The sequence below is a fragment of the Lepisosteus platostomus genome, chromosome 22 (genome assembly GCF_059453375.1).
Source record: "Lepisosteus platostomus isolate fLepPlt1 chromosome 22, fLepPlt1.hap1, whole genome shotgun sequence".
Taxonomy (NCBI): domain Eukaryota; kingdom Metazoa; phylum Chordata; class Actinopteri; order Semionotiformes; family Lepisosteidae; genus Lepisosteus; species Lepisosteus platostomus.
The window spans coordinates 9,609,460-9,625,378 of record NC_142632.1 but is presented as its reverse complement, the minus strand read 5'-3'; the positions used below and the strand labels follow the sequence as shown (position 1 = coordinate 9,625,378).

At 45.0% G+C, this 15,919-nt stretch overlaps 1 protein-coding gene across 1 annotated transcript in view; it reads right to left on the bottom strand.

Moving 5' to 3' along the window:
* unc119a1 (unc-119 lipid binding chaperone a1) overlaps positions 1-15,919 on the bottom strand; it is a 31,142-nt gene that overhangs the window by 4,937 nt on the left and 10,286 nt on the right. Inside the window, exons 2-4 of the mRNA XM_088616359.1 lie at positions 2,591-2,704; positions 1,017-1,119; positions 19-191 (exon numbers count right to left, since the gene is read on the bottom strand). Of these exons, the coding sequence (XP_088472485.1) occupies positions 19-191; positions 1,017-1,119; positions 2,591-2,704 (390 nt within the window). The remainder of the gene's footprint in view (positions 1-18; positions 192-1,016; positions 1,120-2,590; positions 2,705-15,919) is intronic.

Here is a 15,919-nt window from a genome sequence, read left to right as displayed (position 1 = left end):
AGAGGCGGCTGTACTTACTGATCTCCTCGGAGAGCGGGGGGAACTCGTAGATGTGCTCGCAGGTGTTCTTGCTGCTGGGGATGCAGAACCCGAACTCGAAGTCGAAGCTCTTGAGCAGCTGCTCGCGGAAGTAGTGCCTCTCGATCATGCGGAAGTTATTGATGGGCTTGTCTCCGACCGTGAACTCGACCCTGTCGCAGGAGGAGGAAGCAAGGTCAAAAATCAAATACACCGTCCAACTTCAGGGTGTTCAGAGCCATGTGGTCCCACAGACAGGTGGTGGCCTGCTTTACAATAGCCCCGAGTCAACGTCACAACAATGACAGAGAAACCCATGTCACACCCCTGTTCAAATTACCGGCTCCAACCCAATGCCTGCAATGCCCAGCCTTGTCCACTGATAAGTCAAGACAAGAATGAAAACGAAAAACCTGAGAACAGATTAGACAATGCAGACAGATGCATCATCCAGGTGGGGCTACATACCGGTGGTGATGGAGGGGAGTCCCCATTACCTGTAACGTGCTTTGAGAGTGTCCAGATAAGTGCTATGTAAGTGTAAAGAATTAGTTGTAGCAGTAGCAGTAAATGTTGGCAAAAAGGTAGACAGAAAGCTAGCACGACATGAGGTCTGACTGGCCACGACATCCAGGACATTGTGTGTGTCGCCCCCTAGAGCCCAAGTCTCCCTTCAGTCAAGAATGTTAAGCCCACGGTCGCAATGGGTGGCTGTCTACAGACTCAGAACCATTTAACTGATCGACTTGAGCAGTCGATTAGTCAAACTGATCAAAATCCTTAATAATAATGAACCACATTTACCATACACTTATACCCTATGGCTCCTGTGGTTCAATGAGTTCACTGAGTTGCTTTATTGATCAATAACTCGCCGGCCTTAGAAATGGATGATTGAAGGCCAACTTAGCTGGGGCTCTCCGGAGACCCTCCTTCCTAAACTGAGCCGCGCAGGACCCCCCCCCGCAGCTCCGGAAACGGTAGGGCCAGTTACTCACGTGGCTCCAACCTGGCGCAGCCGCAGGAAGGCGGGGGTGAACTGGTAGCGGACGAAGCGGCCGGCGTTGGGGTCCAGGTCCTTCTTGTCCCCCTGGCCTCTCTCTGTGGAGTACGAGGGGAGCGGAAGGCATTAGCATGGCCGCACTCTGGAAGTGCCGTCCCGAACCACTCAAACAGCCGCCCCCACACTCCCCCAGCACCTAGCTCCTGCTCCTCCTCCATCAGACAGCCCGAAGAGGACAGGAGGCCGTGTTTTGCTCATCTGGTTCCGATCAGACTGATGGTCCCCGGATCTCATCCAGCCTCATCTCACACGCTACCAGGGAACCAGTATCGGGACCAGTCAGGATCAGAGTCACCAAGTACATCTCACGTCCAAGGAATTTACTCTGGTGTACTGGCGTGCTGCAAAAACTGTCTGCTGATGCAAGACTAATACACATCATTAAGACAGCACGTATATAATTAGGAATTCTGTTTAAGCAACAACAAAAAAACAGCCTTAGGCAAGAAGCTGTTCAAATACCAGTTGGTTCTGGTTTTAATAGACCAGTATTGTCTTCCCGAGGGATGTTTATGAAAGAAGTGGTAACCTGGGTGAGGGGGGTCATCAGCAATCCCCCCTGCCCACTTCTTTGCGCTGGAATTGTACAAACGGTCAATGGAGGACAGATGACAGCCAATGACCCTCTTTACAGAGTGAGCAACACACTGCCGTTTGCCTTTGGAACAGGCAGTCACAATGCCAAATAAAGCCTTACAGAGGCAGTCAGAACGCTCTGAATAATGGCCCTGGAAAACTGTATTAGAACAGGTGGAGGGAAACCACAGGTTTTCAGCTGGCACAAAAAGTACAGGGTCGGCCAGTACGTTTCCCAATATCACACTTCCTTTCACTGTGAAGCTTCTGGTCCAAGGCATAAATTCAACTGGACTTAATTTCCATGTATAGTATTAATGCAGAACTAGAAAGCGAAACATAAAGGTAATATAGATTGGCACATTTTTCTACTGGTAAATTATATTCAGTATCTATGTTTAATTTTCTTGTGGAGTTTTCTCATAAAGATCTGGATGTATTAAGCTTTAAGGGCCTGATTTTCTCTGTGGAGGATGTACAGTACAGTAATCTCCCTTTGCAGTACTCTAACACGCCCAGCAATCACCCCCTCTCTGGTCTCGGCCAATCGGACAAGAGCCACAGATGGTTCTCTCTGCAGAGGGACCCCCACCGATGCCCAGTGGGGTCACTGACCCCCTCGAAGGACCGCCCCTGAAGGTCATCACCCTGCCTACACAAGCATGTTCCCACACTGCTGACATTTACCGAGAGCAGAGGGGGTAAACAGGCATGGCAGCACAGAATGTGAAAAGTGGAACCACCCACTAGCTGTGTTGCAAGGCACTGATGCATGTCAGCATAACAAACACTGCCTTCTCCTACACTAGGGCAGCTGTTTCTGTACCGACATCAGCTCACACAGGCCTCCTTCCCAAGCGAGCGCGTGGTATTTCACATTCCACAAGCTCCAGACGTCAGGGGCATGAGCGAAGGTGAGAACTGAAATATTACCAGCTGCAGGAGGCTTGGTGATCTCAAACAGCACGGTGCCCGTTTCCATGTCCCGGATTTTGAACCTCGTGAAGTCGATGCTGTAAACGTTTTCGTCAGGAGAGCACAAATAATCTGAAAAAGGAAAATAAAAAAAGTCAAGTTCGCTGAATGTCGACCTTTTTTTTTTTTACAGAGCGAAACCAATGTTCTCAGAAGGAGGGCGAAGTCCATTTTTCCTGCACCTTGAAACTGGCCTTTTTGGAAACACTGAGAGGTTTGTCATCCCTGTGTGATGCACTATTCCTCTTTACCTCTTAGCTCCCTCATCACACACAAATTGACAGGCATGCTCTTTCTGTCTTCTTCTACATAGAAAAGGAAATCTGGAAAATGTGCTTTACTGTCAAGGGCACAGGTGGGATTTGCTTGTCCACAGGGTAAAACAGCCCTAACCTCACACTGTGTTACCACACCTATATCACATTTTTGGAAACTCAAGGGTTCCTGCATACGAGTCCCCTAGATCTTTTTTTTTATTTCTACAAAAAAGAAATGGATTTTCCTGAAATTGCTGAGCTCCAGGGATGTTTTTCCAGGACATCCGTCTAGGTGGCTTTGATGAGAACTTGACTGAACCCCTAGCTGCGCGTTTTAATAATGTCAAATGGCATTAAACATCCGAACGCCGATTGGTCACAAAATTGCGTCAAAGCTCACAACCGGTACTGCAGCTCACCAGATAAGACCTCAAAAAGGCCATTGGAGTGAACAGCAATTTTGGGGAAAAAAAAAATGGATCATCATTTCAAATTACTTTTCCCTTATCTCTATAAGCTTCCTGAGCTAGATGATCTTTTAATTCTAATTGTTCTGTGCATTGTGCACAACCAGGCGAGGGGGGAGGGGAAAATACATCATATTAAAGATAATCTGCTCATTTCTAATTAACGGTACAGTGCAGAGAAGCCCAGAAATTAAGGTTTGTTCTTTTTAGTTTTGTCTTCCATTACCTAGTGCAGTCTTTCATAATGTTGCCTGCAGGACTAACCCCAATATACAGTAAAATACATAAAAATATATAAAATTTGAGCAGCAGCACGGAGTGGGGGGGGTTTCACTTCCTCTGCAAACTGAACAGCCACAGCACCACAGTTTCACACGCCAGCTCAGAGACCTGTGCTTCTTCTCAAGAGGAAGTTCTAAACTGAGGCAACCGCCCACCCCTTCTGGTGCCTGGTGCACACACACCCCCTCAGAGCTATTTTTAAATCCCTAATCTTTCCTAACACCGAGAAGTGACGCTGCCAATTATCCAATGGTTTTGAATGACATTACAACATTCCACCCAGATCAGCTTCACCTACCGGTATTTCTGGAAAGCACTTCGCTGCTCAAAATAAAAGATCAGGGCAGAAATAGTTGCCCCTTTGCTGGAAGTGTAGTTTTCCCATGTGTAAAGGTGGCTTTATAACACTAGATAACCACAGCCAACCACTAAAATGGAGAGATGTGTCCCTGACTTTTTACCGAATAAATAAAAATTAACGCTTACAGTAGCAAGATCTTTTGTTTTAGCTCAACAAGGAGTTGCCCCTGTTCGCGTTTTACATGTTAGCCTACCTGGTGGCGTCTATTAACTGGGCCGATATGATCTAATTGGGCCAGAAGAAGTCCTTCAGAAACTAGCCAGCTAAGATTAGTCATACAGGCCTATTTCAAACACTAGGAGGAAGGCCTAAAGGGTCAAAAGCTGAATTACAGCAGCACAGAGGTGGCACCCGAGCAGAGCTTATAGCCACCTATATCACAGCACATCTGAGAACAGAGTGGAGACTTCTGCGATACTCACAGGACGTTCTGGTTTTTTCATGTTATCTGGATTTTTCAGTCCTGTAATTCTACACGCGTTACCTAAAAGCAAATGCAAGCCACGTGCCCAAATTCTACCATTTTCAACAGCAACAGAGCAGCCAGAGAAATAGTGACTAACTTCCGTTTTACACAGACTCCTACCAGCACAAGCTTGGTATAAAGCTTTTTCTAAAGGTTTTCTATAAAGCTAAAATTTACTTCAAAATTTGCTAATTTTACCTCTAGCATAGTATCATTACCGTACTTTGATGGTGGTAAGAATGAAAAGGCTTTTAATTAGAGCTTTAAACTCTTATTTATAAACAGAATATTTTTAAAGTAGATACAGCTGACCTGTAACAATTCTATAACAACATTTATATTTAGAACCTAGAATTAGGCTGTATGTCTGAAATTGTAATCACCACATTTTTTCTCTAGGAAATTGGTAGCAATATGGACACCACACCTCTGGAAACAATTCTCAGACCACAGCATATTTATCAGAGCATTATAGATGCATTAAATACATTTGGCAGTAAGGTGGAGGACAGGGTAGGACACCAGGCTTGTAGCTACTCTACAAGGTTGTGGGTTCAAACGCCAGGTGGGGCACTACCTTTTCTTGAGCAAGGTGATTCACTCGGATTGCTCTACTAAAATGCCTGTTGTATAAATATCTGGTCATATCTGGTTAAATAAAGGCTTAAATAGGTCGTATCTGGTTAAATAAAGGCTTACGTAGCTTGAAAATATCATACACTATTACATTGCTTGAAATCAGAGATCTGACGGCAAGCAAGTAATATTTTCATCTTCAGATTTGCCCCCATTGCCTAAGTGACTCCCAGTTAAGAGAAAACAACCCAAAATGCTGGAAACCCAAAGCAGAGATGTTTTGTAATAACGAAGGGTCGGAGCTACCCTCAACTGGCCTGGATCGTGTGTCGAGTCCAGCCACTCTCTCTCTCGTTGGATTACCGGTAAGAAGCTTACGTTGCTGTAGTGTCACGTGGGTGGCTTGGAGAAGATCAGGGGCTTTGTGGAAACTTGAGGCTCAGCGCAACCCTCTGCCAGAAATATGCTCGCACGTCTTTAGCGCTGGTGCTCTCTCCGCCAGTTAACCCAATGTGTGCGCTTGGCATTACAGCCACAGATCAGAGGGAGCCACATGGAAGAGAAGGGCTCAGCTCTGTGGATCCACACTGGCTGATGTACCTGATGTCCAAGACCGAGGTGTGCTGAAGAATGCAGCCCTGCAGCCGGTGTATTTTAGTACCCCGAATTTTGTATCTAAATGGTTAATGTCAAATTGATATAAAAAATATCGAATTGCCTGTGCCTCTCAGGTTAGGGCAGAGCCTCCTGTATCGTTGTCCCTACATGTCGTCGGTCGTGAAATGAGATTGAACAGCTCATGAGCGTTGTAATACCCCGACAAGTATCAGCAGTGACTTTAATACAAACCACCCAGGTAGTCCCCTGTCACATGGTGTCAGGTTACTCTTGCCAACTTTTTGTCATTTGAGAGTGAAGAGGGTAACACAGAGACTACTCTCAAACGCCGGAATAAATGCAGTTAGACAGAGATGGAAAAAAAAGTATGAACTACAGATCTTGCCCACCTGACCTGGAAGTGTTAAATGAAATGGCTTATCAGAAAATAAAACCAGGAACATCCCACAAAATTCACAGTGCACGTGATATTTTCTACAGGTTTGTAACAGGTGTCAGCAACATAAGTCCTATCCACTGTACTCAGAATAAAGGGTTAATGCAGAGAGAAAAAGGAAGGGAATGATTGATTTTCCTTCCTATATTGAACAGGCTGCAGTATCTTTCTCTGTCTCTGAGGTGATGAAAGAAATAACAGTGAATAATATACATAATACTGAGTGATGATTTAACCTAATTCACTCTTACCCTAATCATTATGCCCCTGAGTAAACTCTGATTTGATTTGTTTTCTCAGACAGACAGGAATGTCAGAACCAGTGGGATAACTGGGAAACTATTTTATAAAGCAGTCAGTAGAAAAGTAGGTGTCACAAAGGCCAGATATCAAACAGACCTTTGATGACAAGTCTTCTGAACAAAAACAAGATGTGAATCAAGGAGATCTTCACTGGAACAGAGACAAACGTGTTACAGGTTAGGGTTGTGACTGTTTTCTGTGCACACTATGCCTATTAAATTGGTTCAGCTCCTCACTGCCACATTTTTTCTGAATAACTCCGAATGAATTTGTGCCTGCAAGGTTTCTTTGATTTTCACTGCTGATCTGTTAGGCTGTTCTCTTTTTTAACCACACAAGAGCTTCGATGCTCAAACCACTGCCCTAAATCCCAGAAGCAAGCAAGCACTACCTGTTGTACGATTCTTCTTAGACGAGGCAGAATCTCAAGCACTTAGTAAATCTATGAGACAGTTCTTTGGCTAATCTATTATGATCGAGTATTAAGCCTGCCTCACCTTTCTCCCAATTACTGCTAAGTACTGTAAGGGTTTCATAAGGCAGACACTTATGAAAACTGAGCTTTCTGTGCACCAGATTAGGTGCCTCTGCCGATGTAATCTCCTTGTGATTTGAACTAGGAATGGTGAGGTAATCTTGTGTGGGTATATTTGTACAAACCAAGAAACCTGTCTAATCCCAGTGTCTACTCAGATAAGATCAGCAGAATGGAAGAAAAGGCTGGGTGGAAGAGCAGTCAGGGCTCCGGATTCCAAACTGAAGGGTTGCAGGTTTAAATCCCTGGTGGTACACAGCTGTTGCACCCTTGAGCAAGGCCCTTCTCTCAGATGGTTCCAGTACATGCCCTGCTGTTTAAAATGGAGTCGAGATCCATCATTAGAAATATGGATTTGTTCTCCGCCGACAAATCTGGTAGTCAGGCAATTTCGATAGTCGACAGAGCTGAACCGCAGAGGCTTCCTGGGACAGAGCCTAACCTGGTTTTTGTACTGGTGTCAGTGAACTAGAGAGCATGTGACACCCGTCCATGTCAGGGAGTGGAGCACCTGGGGTACAACAACTGGTCCGCAGTGGGGACTCGAACCCACAACCTGTCAGTGCCGAGACCAGAGAATGTACAGTAACAGTGTTTAGTTATTTTATCTGGTAAAATAAAAAAGTGTATCAATCTTGCGAGGTAAATGAGGTGAGCAGAAAATAAACAAAGGATCCCTTAAAACCATTACTTGTAGTCTGAAAAGTGGATTAAAACAGATTCTAAACGAGCAGCTCTTATTCTTAACCGCTGCAGGGTTTTTATGAGCATTTGTTTAAAAGCTGCCCTGAACATAGCACCGCTAAAGCACTTGAGGAACACAGCCCTGTGGCGCACTGTCATGTGCACTGCGTCTGCTTCCAGACACGAGCCACTTCAAATCCAGTCATTCTCCCTGGATTGCTAATCTAAAGGCTGCACAATCAAAGCTGATTTTTCTGTAATTAGGAGCAGTCAAAACATGCCAAAAATAGACAGGCTTTCCGAGATATTCGGCTAGAGCACCTCATGTATACAGTATAACATCAGTAATACCTTAATGTTGCCTAATCCCGCTGTCTCCTAAATTGTTCCCCCCCCAAAAAAAAAAACTCAGATGGCTGGATTTAAATGCACAGTAGCTGGCAGAATAAAAGTACAAGAGCAATAATGCCTGTGGACTCCCAGACGTAATAGGAGGTTAGCTGTAAAGACAAATTAATCCTGCGTATTAGTTCGGTCATCAAATGCTTTGTTTCCATACACGGCAAACTGCAAGCAGGCAAAGAGGCACTAGTGTTTAACTCGACTTCCGTTTTGCATTTGCCAGCATTGCGTGATGTGAACCAAACCAAGAATAGATATGATACACTGGATCTCCAGCGAAAGCAGTGTCCCTTAGGCCCTCCGCTCGCCTTTCCTCTCCAGAGCCCAGCTGCAGGATACACCTCGCCTCTCGCCAGGGTCACAGCAACAACCGTAGTCATGGAAACCCCAGTGGGCATGGCAGCTGCTGTCACCGGGGCAACCCTGCCTCACCACCCTGGCGCTGGCGCAGATAACCTGACTGGCACAGGCAGGCAACAGCCACTCACTTAACAGAGCTAACCCACAGCGAATCAGTAACAGCTATGTACTCATTCTCCCTGGTGAAGCAAACAGAGGCTCCAGCAAATGCACAAAAATTGCAGGGCTTTTATTTTAAAGGTCCCTTTATCATGCATGATCACTGCCTGCCCTTCTCAGGAAATACACAGAATAGGAAAATCATTACAACCTAAGAAAGCCTTTTAATTGCAGATACATTTCACGATTACTATAGTCCTCTATTTTAACCTAGAATGGAAACGTCAGAAATATCATCCAGGCTATGTCAAAAGACTAATTGTCGTTCATTCTTAGCTGCAGAATACTAACACTCCCATCTCAAAATTATGGACAACAAAGAACAGACTTTCCTTTACTCTTCTCACAGAAATTGTTCACTCAGCACAGAGTGTCCTTCTGAAAGACATGTGACCCTCGGGCCTGTTTGATGGCAGGATCTTTATTAAAGCTATTATTATGAATGTTTAAAGCTTTAATTTTTGTATTATGGCTACCTTCAGGGCAGCTTTTTTGAATGCCTGTAGCCACGAAACATTTTTTACAAGAAATCCAGTGGTCCCTGTGCAGTCGGTATATTAATTGCAGCCAGTATGGAGTTATCTGATCAGTGTAATGGCAGAGTGAGATGTGTTTGTATTTGTATATTGCATGTCTAAGACTACTGTTTGTTTATAATGTGCATTTAGTTTATGTTGTGTTGTTGTTTTTTTGTAGTTTTGCATTAGCCTCAGTCAAACGTCCACCCTTGTGAGTGCACCGTAACGTTATATCTGATCTTTTATCTCGTCCTGCTGTGAAGGAAAGAACGCCGCTGTCACGTAGTGCTGTCAGGGTGAGAGCTTCACAGGAACGTGCTCCCGCCCTCTTTAGCACGGGCGATGTTTCTATAACCAGACTCCGATTCCCTGATGCCAAGACCCCTCTCCGCTACGCCCACCCTCAGTCCTAGAGGCTTCTCTGCCTGCGGCTCTCGTCTCCTGTGCAACAGGAAAGGTGAGAGGCAGGTGAGTGTTCTGCGAGCTCGGGCATCTTGCTCATCCACTCTCCCTACAGGTAGCATGGTGCCAATTTGGGCCGTATGGAGACACAGGTTAGGCTTGATTCTACATAATCCCTTTGTAGGGTGGACTTTCAAGGGGATTTCATTCCTGGGGTGGGTATTCCTGTTACAATAGGTACTGAGTGCAATACCTCTTTGTAAGGCTAGTCTCATCGGATGTCCTGGACATGGACAGAGACCTCTAAGGAGAACCAGGTTCCAGCTGTGAGGGGGTATGGTGGACCTGTAGGGGGCACTCTTCCCTCTGAACCCAAGTTATCCAGAACCAATACCCCAGGATGGTGACAGGTGAGAGATCTGTCTTTTGGAGGAACCATAGTCCCGACTCCTCAGTCGTTAAAGATCCCATAACACTGTTTACAAGAGCTGGAGTGTCAACCCCAGAGAACTAGAAAATGGAATCTAGTGTTACGCTAGAGGTCATCATTCAGGCCACAGGTTTCGGCTTAGATAAAAGGGTTAACAGGGCTTGATCACTGGAGGGCGACAGAGTTAACCTGTGCAGAGGACATAACGCTTAAATACAGCAAGTGCCACATCCCCCCGCCTCTCAGGGCTGAAAGAAAAACAACACTTCCATTCCGGAATCTGGACAAACTAGCTTTGCATTAGATTTTTACAAGATGCTTTATGGTAGCTGATTAGGAGCATTTCATGATGATGCAACCGATATTGTACCTGTCATTTGTCAACGGAAATGTTCTTGTATATCTTATATTATATGGTTACAGATGAGAGGAGCCATTTGGCCCGTCTAGTCTTTTTTGGTAGATAGTAGTAAGCTGATCCAAGGATCTCATCCAGTCTTTTCCTGAAGGGTATCTGTTTCAACAACATGGCTGGGCAGCTTGTTCCAGACACCCACAGCCCTTATTAATCTTAGAAAATGTTTTCAGTTGAATTGCATGTGCTGAGACTTCATCCATTACTTCATAAATGAAGTTTAAACACTGGCCTTAAAACACTGGTTCTGGATCTGACAATAACACTTGAAATACTTTAAAACTTTAATTTACTCTTTAATACTTTCAGAAAGTCCGTCCTATTAAACTGTTCTTCCTTGTATCGATAATCCTGTCTGTTTTTTTAAAAACCCATCGGTTCTGAAGCAAACAGTAGGTTGTTCTCCCCACTGGAAAATCTTGAAATCTGAAAATTGAAAACAAATAATTTAAAAAGAAAGAGTTTTAAACCCGAGTGAGCTTTGCAGCATTTCTGTTTAGTGGAAAACAAGTACATAGCAAAGCTAAGAACCAGGGCTTCACACATACCCTCACAAGCCTAAATACCTTGTTCATTATACAAACGCCTCTATTTTCCTGTGTCCACCTCACACACAGTCTTTAAATGTGCACAAAGTGTATTTAAAGGCCTTGGCTTGAATGTCCACCAAAAGAATAAAAACAATAATAGCAGTCACATGTCTGTTACATGACAGGTCCAGAATGCCATTTTAACCTTTGCTTTTTATATGATACAAGGACTAGAAACCGAAAAGTCTAGCAATTACTGTATGTTAAATCTCATTAGAAATCTGCTTAAAAAGCCTTGAAAGATCATTAGATAGGTTAAAAAAAAGCACAATAATCAGTTTCCCCAAATTATGTCAGATCAAAAAGACAAGAAACAGGAAATTAAAGCAGAAATGCTGCTACATGCTTCTGATGCAACCACACACTATCTGCAAACAGCTCAAGTTTTATTTTTAACCCACAGGCACACACACACACATGCATTCGCAGACCGCATGACCTGAGCTAATAAAACAGCTAGTTTCTGTTTTTGTCGAGCACGGGCAATATAAGTCACTCTCAGCTTATCACAGCAGTTGGTCCTGAGACAACCGTAAAATCTACAGAGAATCGGAAAAAAAAACCCTGCAGGCCAGCTTCCACATAATCTTGCGTTAGCACAAGCTAGAATGTCCCTTTTTTTGTCCTCCTCGTTACAAGCTGCTTTCGATGAACTGGACACGCAGCACTGCTGTGTTTGTCAGTCAAGGATTCTGGCAACCGTTTCCAGGAAGTGGCTTGTGAGGGAGCCGAACAAAAAGCTTTGAAAACCTGCTTCCGTGCGTTTCGGCATCTGTCATCTCTTGTGTTAATTCGTTTGGCGAAGATAAAAGGCAGGAAGCACAATCTGCAGTTGCAGGCAGACAGGACTACACGTGTGTGTTCAATGCAGCAGGCTGGGGGGGACCCCACAAGGTTCTCCTGTATGGAGTTGATACCAAAGGTTTAGGGGGGATAGCAACAGCGAGGTTCAATCAGTAATTAGCAATAACTCCTGACGTCATTTCCTCTCCTAAACACTATAAATACTGGACGGTACCCCCTTCTCTCCCTCACACACATCTTTTGTGCACCCCACCTCCCCCTCTGCAGCTGCCCCTGGGTCACCCCTCACTCTGCAGGAGGCTCCCAGCCTCCTCGTCCTCCGGCCAGGAGATCGGCCCTCAGCCAAGTGGGTGAAGCCACAATTTTGAATAAAACACTCCCTAATCCTTTCGGTACACTTAACTCTTAGGTGTTGATATTCCTAGTGAGCAGTGAGATGTGCTCACCATGCATTTTAGCTAATTATCAACCTAGGTTGTGTCCAAGCGGCTTTGAAAACCTGAGATTCGAAAGGTGGGGGTTCCAGCGGGGCTAAGGCCATGATGGGGCCTTGCTCGGACTTGGGATTCTCATTCGATTAAATCTTCTTCGGAAACTCGCCACATCACTCGGGCTGGGGCGACCCTCCGTTCTCGCCACGCCGTCGGGGGTGGAGACTCGAGATCCCCCGCTGGCAGAAGAGCGCGTCTGGTAGGTGTCAGTGGGTAAGAACACAGGACAGGTCACAGGTCGTAGGTCATAGGTCACAGGTCACAGACCAGAGCAGCCGTTTGGCCTATCCAGCCCGTTTGGCAGGTAGCAACCATCTGATCCGGGGATCTGATCCAGCACGTTCTTGAAAGAAGCCAAAGTATCGGCTTCAACAACATGGTTTGCTCCATACTCCCACAACTCTTCTGCCAGGACTGTATAACCCATAGAGGATCAACAGGGCTCTGACGTCAGTATGAAATGAATCACTTCAATGCTGCTGACCTACGACTTCACCACAACTACGACTTCTTAGCTAGACATGTGGATTTTATACATGCTACAAAATCGACTGCTTTTATGACTACAGACAAATTCCTTGACTCTTAGCAGTCTAATTAAATTGCCCATGTTTTTCTGTGTACCTCCATACTGCACCTTGCTTGGGCACTGACACCTTCACACCTTCATCTGACTAAAGGTGTCTCAAGGAATAATGGCTGGGGACGCTGTTGAATCACATACGTCTATACAATCCCAAATGCATTTGGCACGCAGTCGCAGCCCAAGAGCCTCTGTACTCCTTTGAGTTTAACACTGTCACCTAGCAACGCAGCTTTTAATACCATTCTAGGACATTTGACTGTTTTGCTCTTGCTGTAAACCGCACTGAGGGCTTTGGATACTGTATGATCAATCCAACGCAGTCATGTGGACTTTTCAAGTCAGTGGTTAGATGTTTCCAACCTCTTACCCTGGCTTGCAGAGGGTCTAAAAAACTGCCGGGTGGCTATTTTTTAATGATACAAAAGACAAGGAAAAAGGTGGGTGGCAGTAAATAAAATAATTCTAATGGAGTAAATCTGAGTCCACATGAAACCTGATGACTCAACTGGATAACCTGCCGCATTGATCTCTCAAAAAACATTTCGTATTTCCTTCTGTATGCCTCCTGCAGGGTTGTAATGAATACTGACTGGTATACCTGACACCTTAGCTGTGGTTCCAGAATAGTTTATAACCGGATAAGCATTTACATTGTTTACAGAATCAGTCATATCTGAGACCTGCATAACAAATGACTGAACCCAGTGTAGAGTAACTCTTCTACACTGTATCGGTGTGACCAAACTCAAACACACTGCAAGTCATCTGCTCATCAATAGGCACAATCAGTCTCGCCCGAAGTCCAGCCTGAGCCCCTGTGCTTTTCTTAATATTCCCTTCCCAGATCCTCTCCTCGTACACCCCTATATACTGTAAATGTACAGTAATATACCACGGTAGTGAAGTGTAAATCGTGGTAAAAGTAGATTCAAGCAGAGAAAGATGTGCAGTACAATGCCAGGAAGGCAGCAGCAAAGCAATGCACTGTATTCATTCTGCAAAACCACAGCAGAAACTTCAGAAGAGTCTCGTGTGCCCACCTCCAACCACTCATAATTCAGACATTTGCCTTATCTCTCTGTCTGGCATTAACAGCTCAAACGCAGGCACACTGTGAAGAGCCCCAATCCATTTATAGATAGTAATCCAAGAGATTAGCAGGTAGGAGAGTTAACGTTACAGATATAGGTTCTCAAATTAGATGTCTGTAAAGGCACAAGAGCAGCCAGGAGATGTTGATTTTGAACCCCAGGTCTGACAGCTCCTCAACACGTCTCTTGTAAAATAGTCATCTTCTTAAATGTGTGTTTATATTTATTTACACCATACATTGTTGTAAAGAGGTAAAAGAAGGCTAAATTATACATTTAACCCCTGTCAAAAATGAAAAGTGTTTCAAAAAGCACAGCAGTCATCTGTAAATACTTGGATTTCCGATTGCTTTGTGTGTGTGTGGCTGCTGTTCGATTTACCAGGTTAAAGGCCTGAGCTGTTTTGTGTTTAACATATGGTCTGATTTGAAAAGACAAGGAACTGAAAAAAAACAGACCGTTTAGAGCAAGGCTCTGCTTCCTAGACTCTGTCCTTCCCTGCTGACAAGCAGGCCGCAGAAAGCGTTACCATCTACATCACATTTCACACCCTAACCTGTCTACAGCCCGCAACTGCATAGTCTCATCCTCATCCAAGCCAGAGAGCACCGTACAGAGCTCTGTCTGTTCGCTTGGTCTTGGCAGTTCCCACCTCCTCAGAGAACTCTGAACCTGGAGAGGTCTGGAAAAGAAGATTCCACCAAAGCCAGCAACTGCATTGTGTGCTAAACCAGCTCCTTCACCCACCAACTTCGAGCTCTCCGAGTATGAAAGGCCACTTGGTCACACAGTCGGAGTTCTACCACCTCAAGAGGAGCAGAGTTAACACACCTTACATTAAGCATGGCTTCTTCCAAGTTCAGAAATCCCCTCTGATCGAAACTGCAGGTAAAGTCTGTGTCAGCGTGAACACCACTGAATACTCTTAATTGTTTAATTGGCACAGGGAGACGGGTCTTTGACTAAGGAGATTAACCCTTTGATTGTGCAGAACAGAGGGTATCAATTGCAGGACTCTGCTGCTACAGTAGGAAATAACCATACAGAGACCTGTGGATCAACGCAGCAACAGGGTGACCTGAAAGAAAATTAAACGGAGGAACTATTTTTGAGTCAATCTGTTCTCCTGTGGGTAGACTTAAGGCCCAGATGGGACGTTGTGAGCTCTGTCACAACCTACCTGTCTGCCTGAATATATCACAGACTCCCACTGTGGGATTAGTTATTTCTGGTTTGGCAGTCAGACCTGTAGTGATGCAACCACAGCACAAAAATAACAGGTCCTATAGACAGGTCCTGTTACAGTGACATCATTCTCCTGGACACTGTAATCACCCTGCCTGGCTTTTTTTGGCAAAGCGAACAAAGCAGTTTGGATATCCTGGAGACAGTCTCGGCTGTGGACTGGCTGTACACAGCACACGCAGTATTCCCAGCCTCACACACAGTCAGCGGACGCAGGGTTTCCACTGGGGACTTTTAAAGTCTTTAAAGACTTCAAGTTTCACACATCGTGCTGTCACTTTTACAATCACCGTCTCTTTAAATTCGGCCCGTCTTGCTACGGCTCGGGTCGAGCACATGCCTGGCAGAGCACAGCAAGAGCTAGTTTCCCCGTGAGCTCTCTGTGCAGTACGATCACCCTCCACACATGACCCACATGGATTCCACCACCTGCAGGAGAAAACTCAGTCTGACGAAACGTACAGCGCGAGATGGTTTCATGGTTATGGGCCCAGAAGAAGAAAAAAAAAAAAGAGGAATACGTACTTCAGGGATATTTGAACTAATTGGAACTTGGTTCGTTTACTCCCGTTGTGCGGCAGGATGCACAAAGAACAGGCACTTTAATTAACTGATTGTTTGTGAGCAAAAAAAATTGGCTGCATCCTGTTCCTGCTCATCCTTCCTAATCCGGTTTAGAAACTTTGTAGAGGAGCAAATCCATCTAATCAGGAGGAGGGCAGGGTGCCAGCTGTACTCCGTCCTCTAATCCGGCTGGATTTAAAGGGGAACTGTAGTCCCAATTTCTCAGACCAGTTATTAAGAAAATA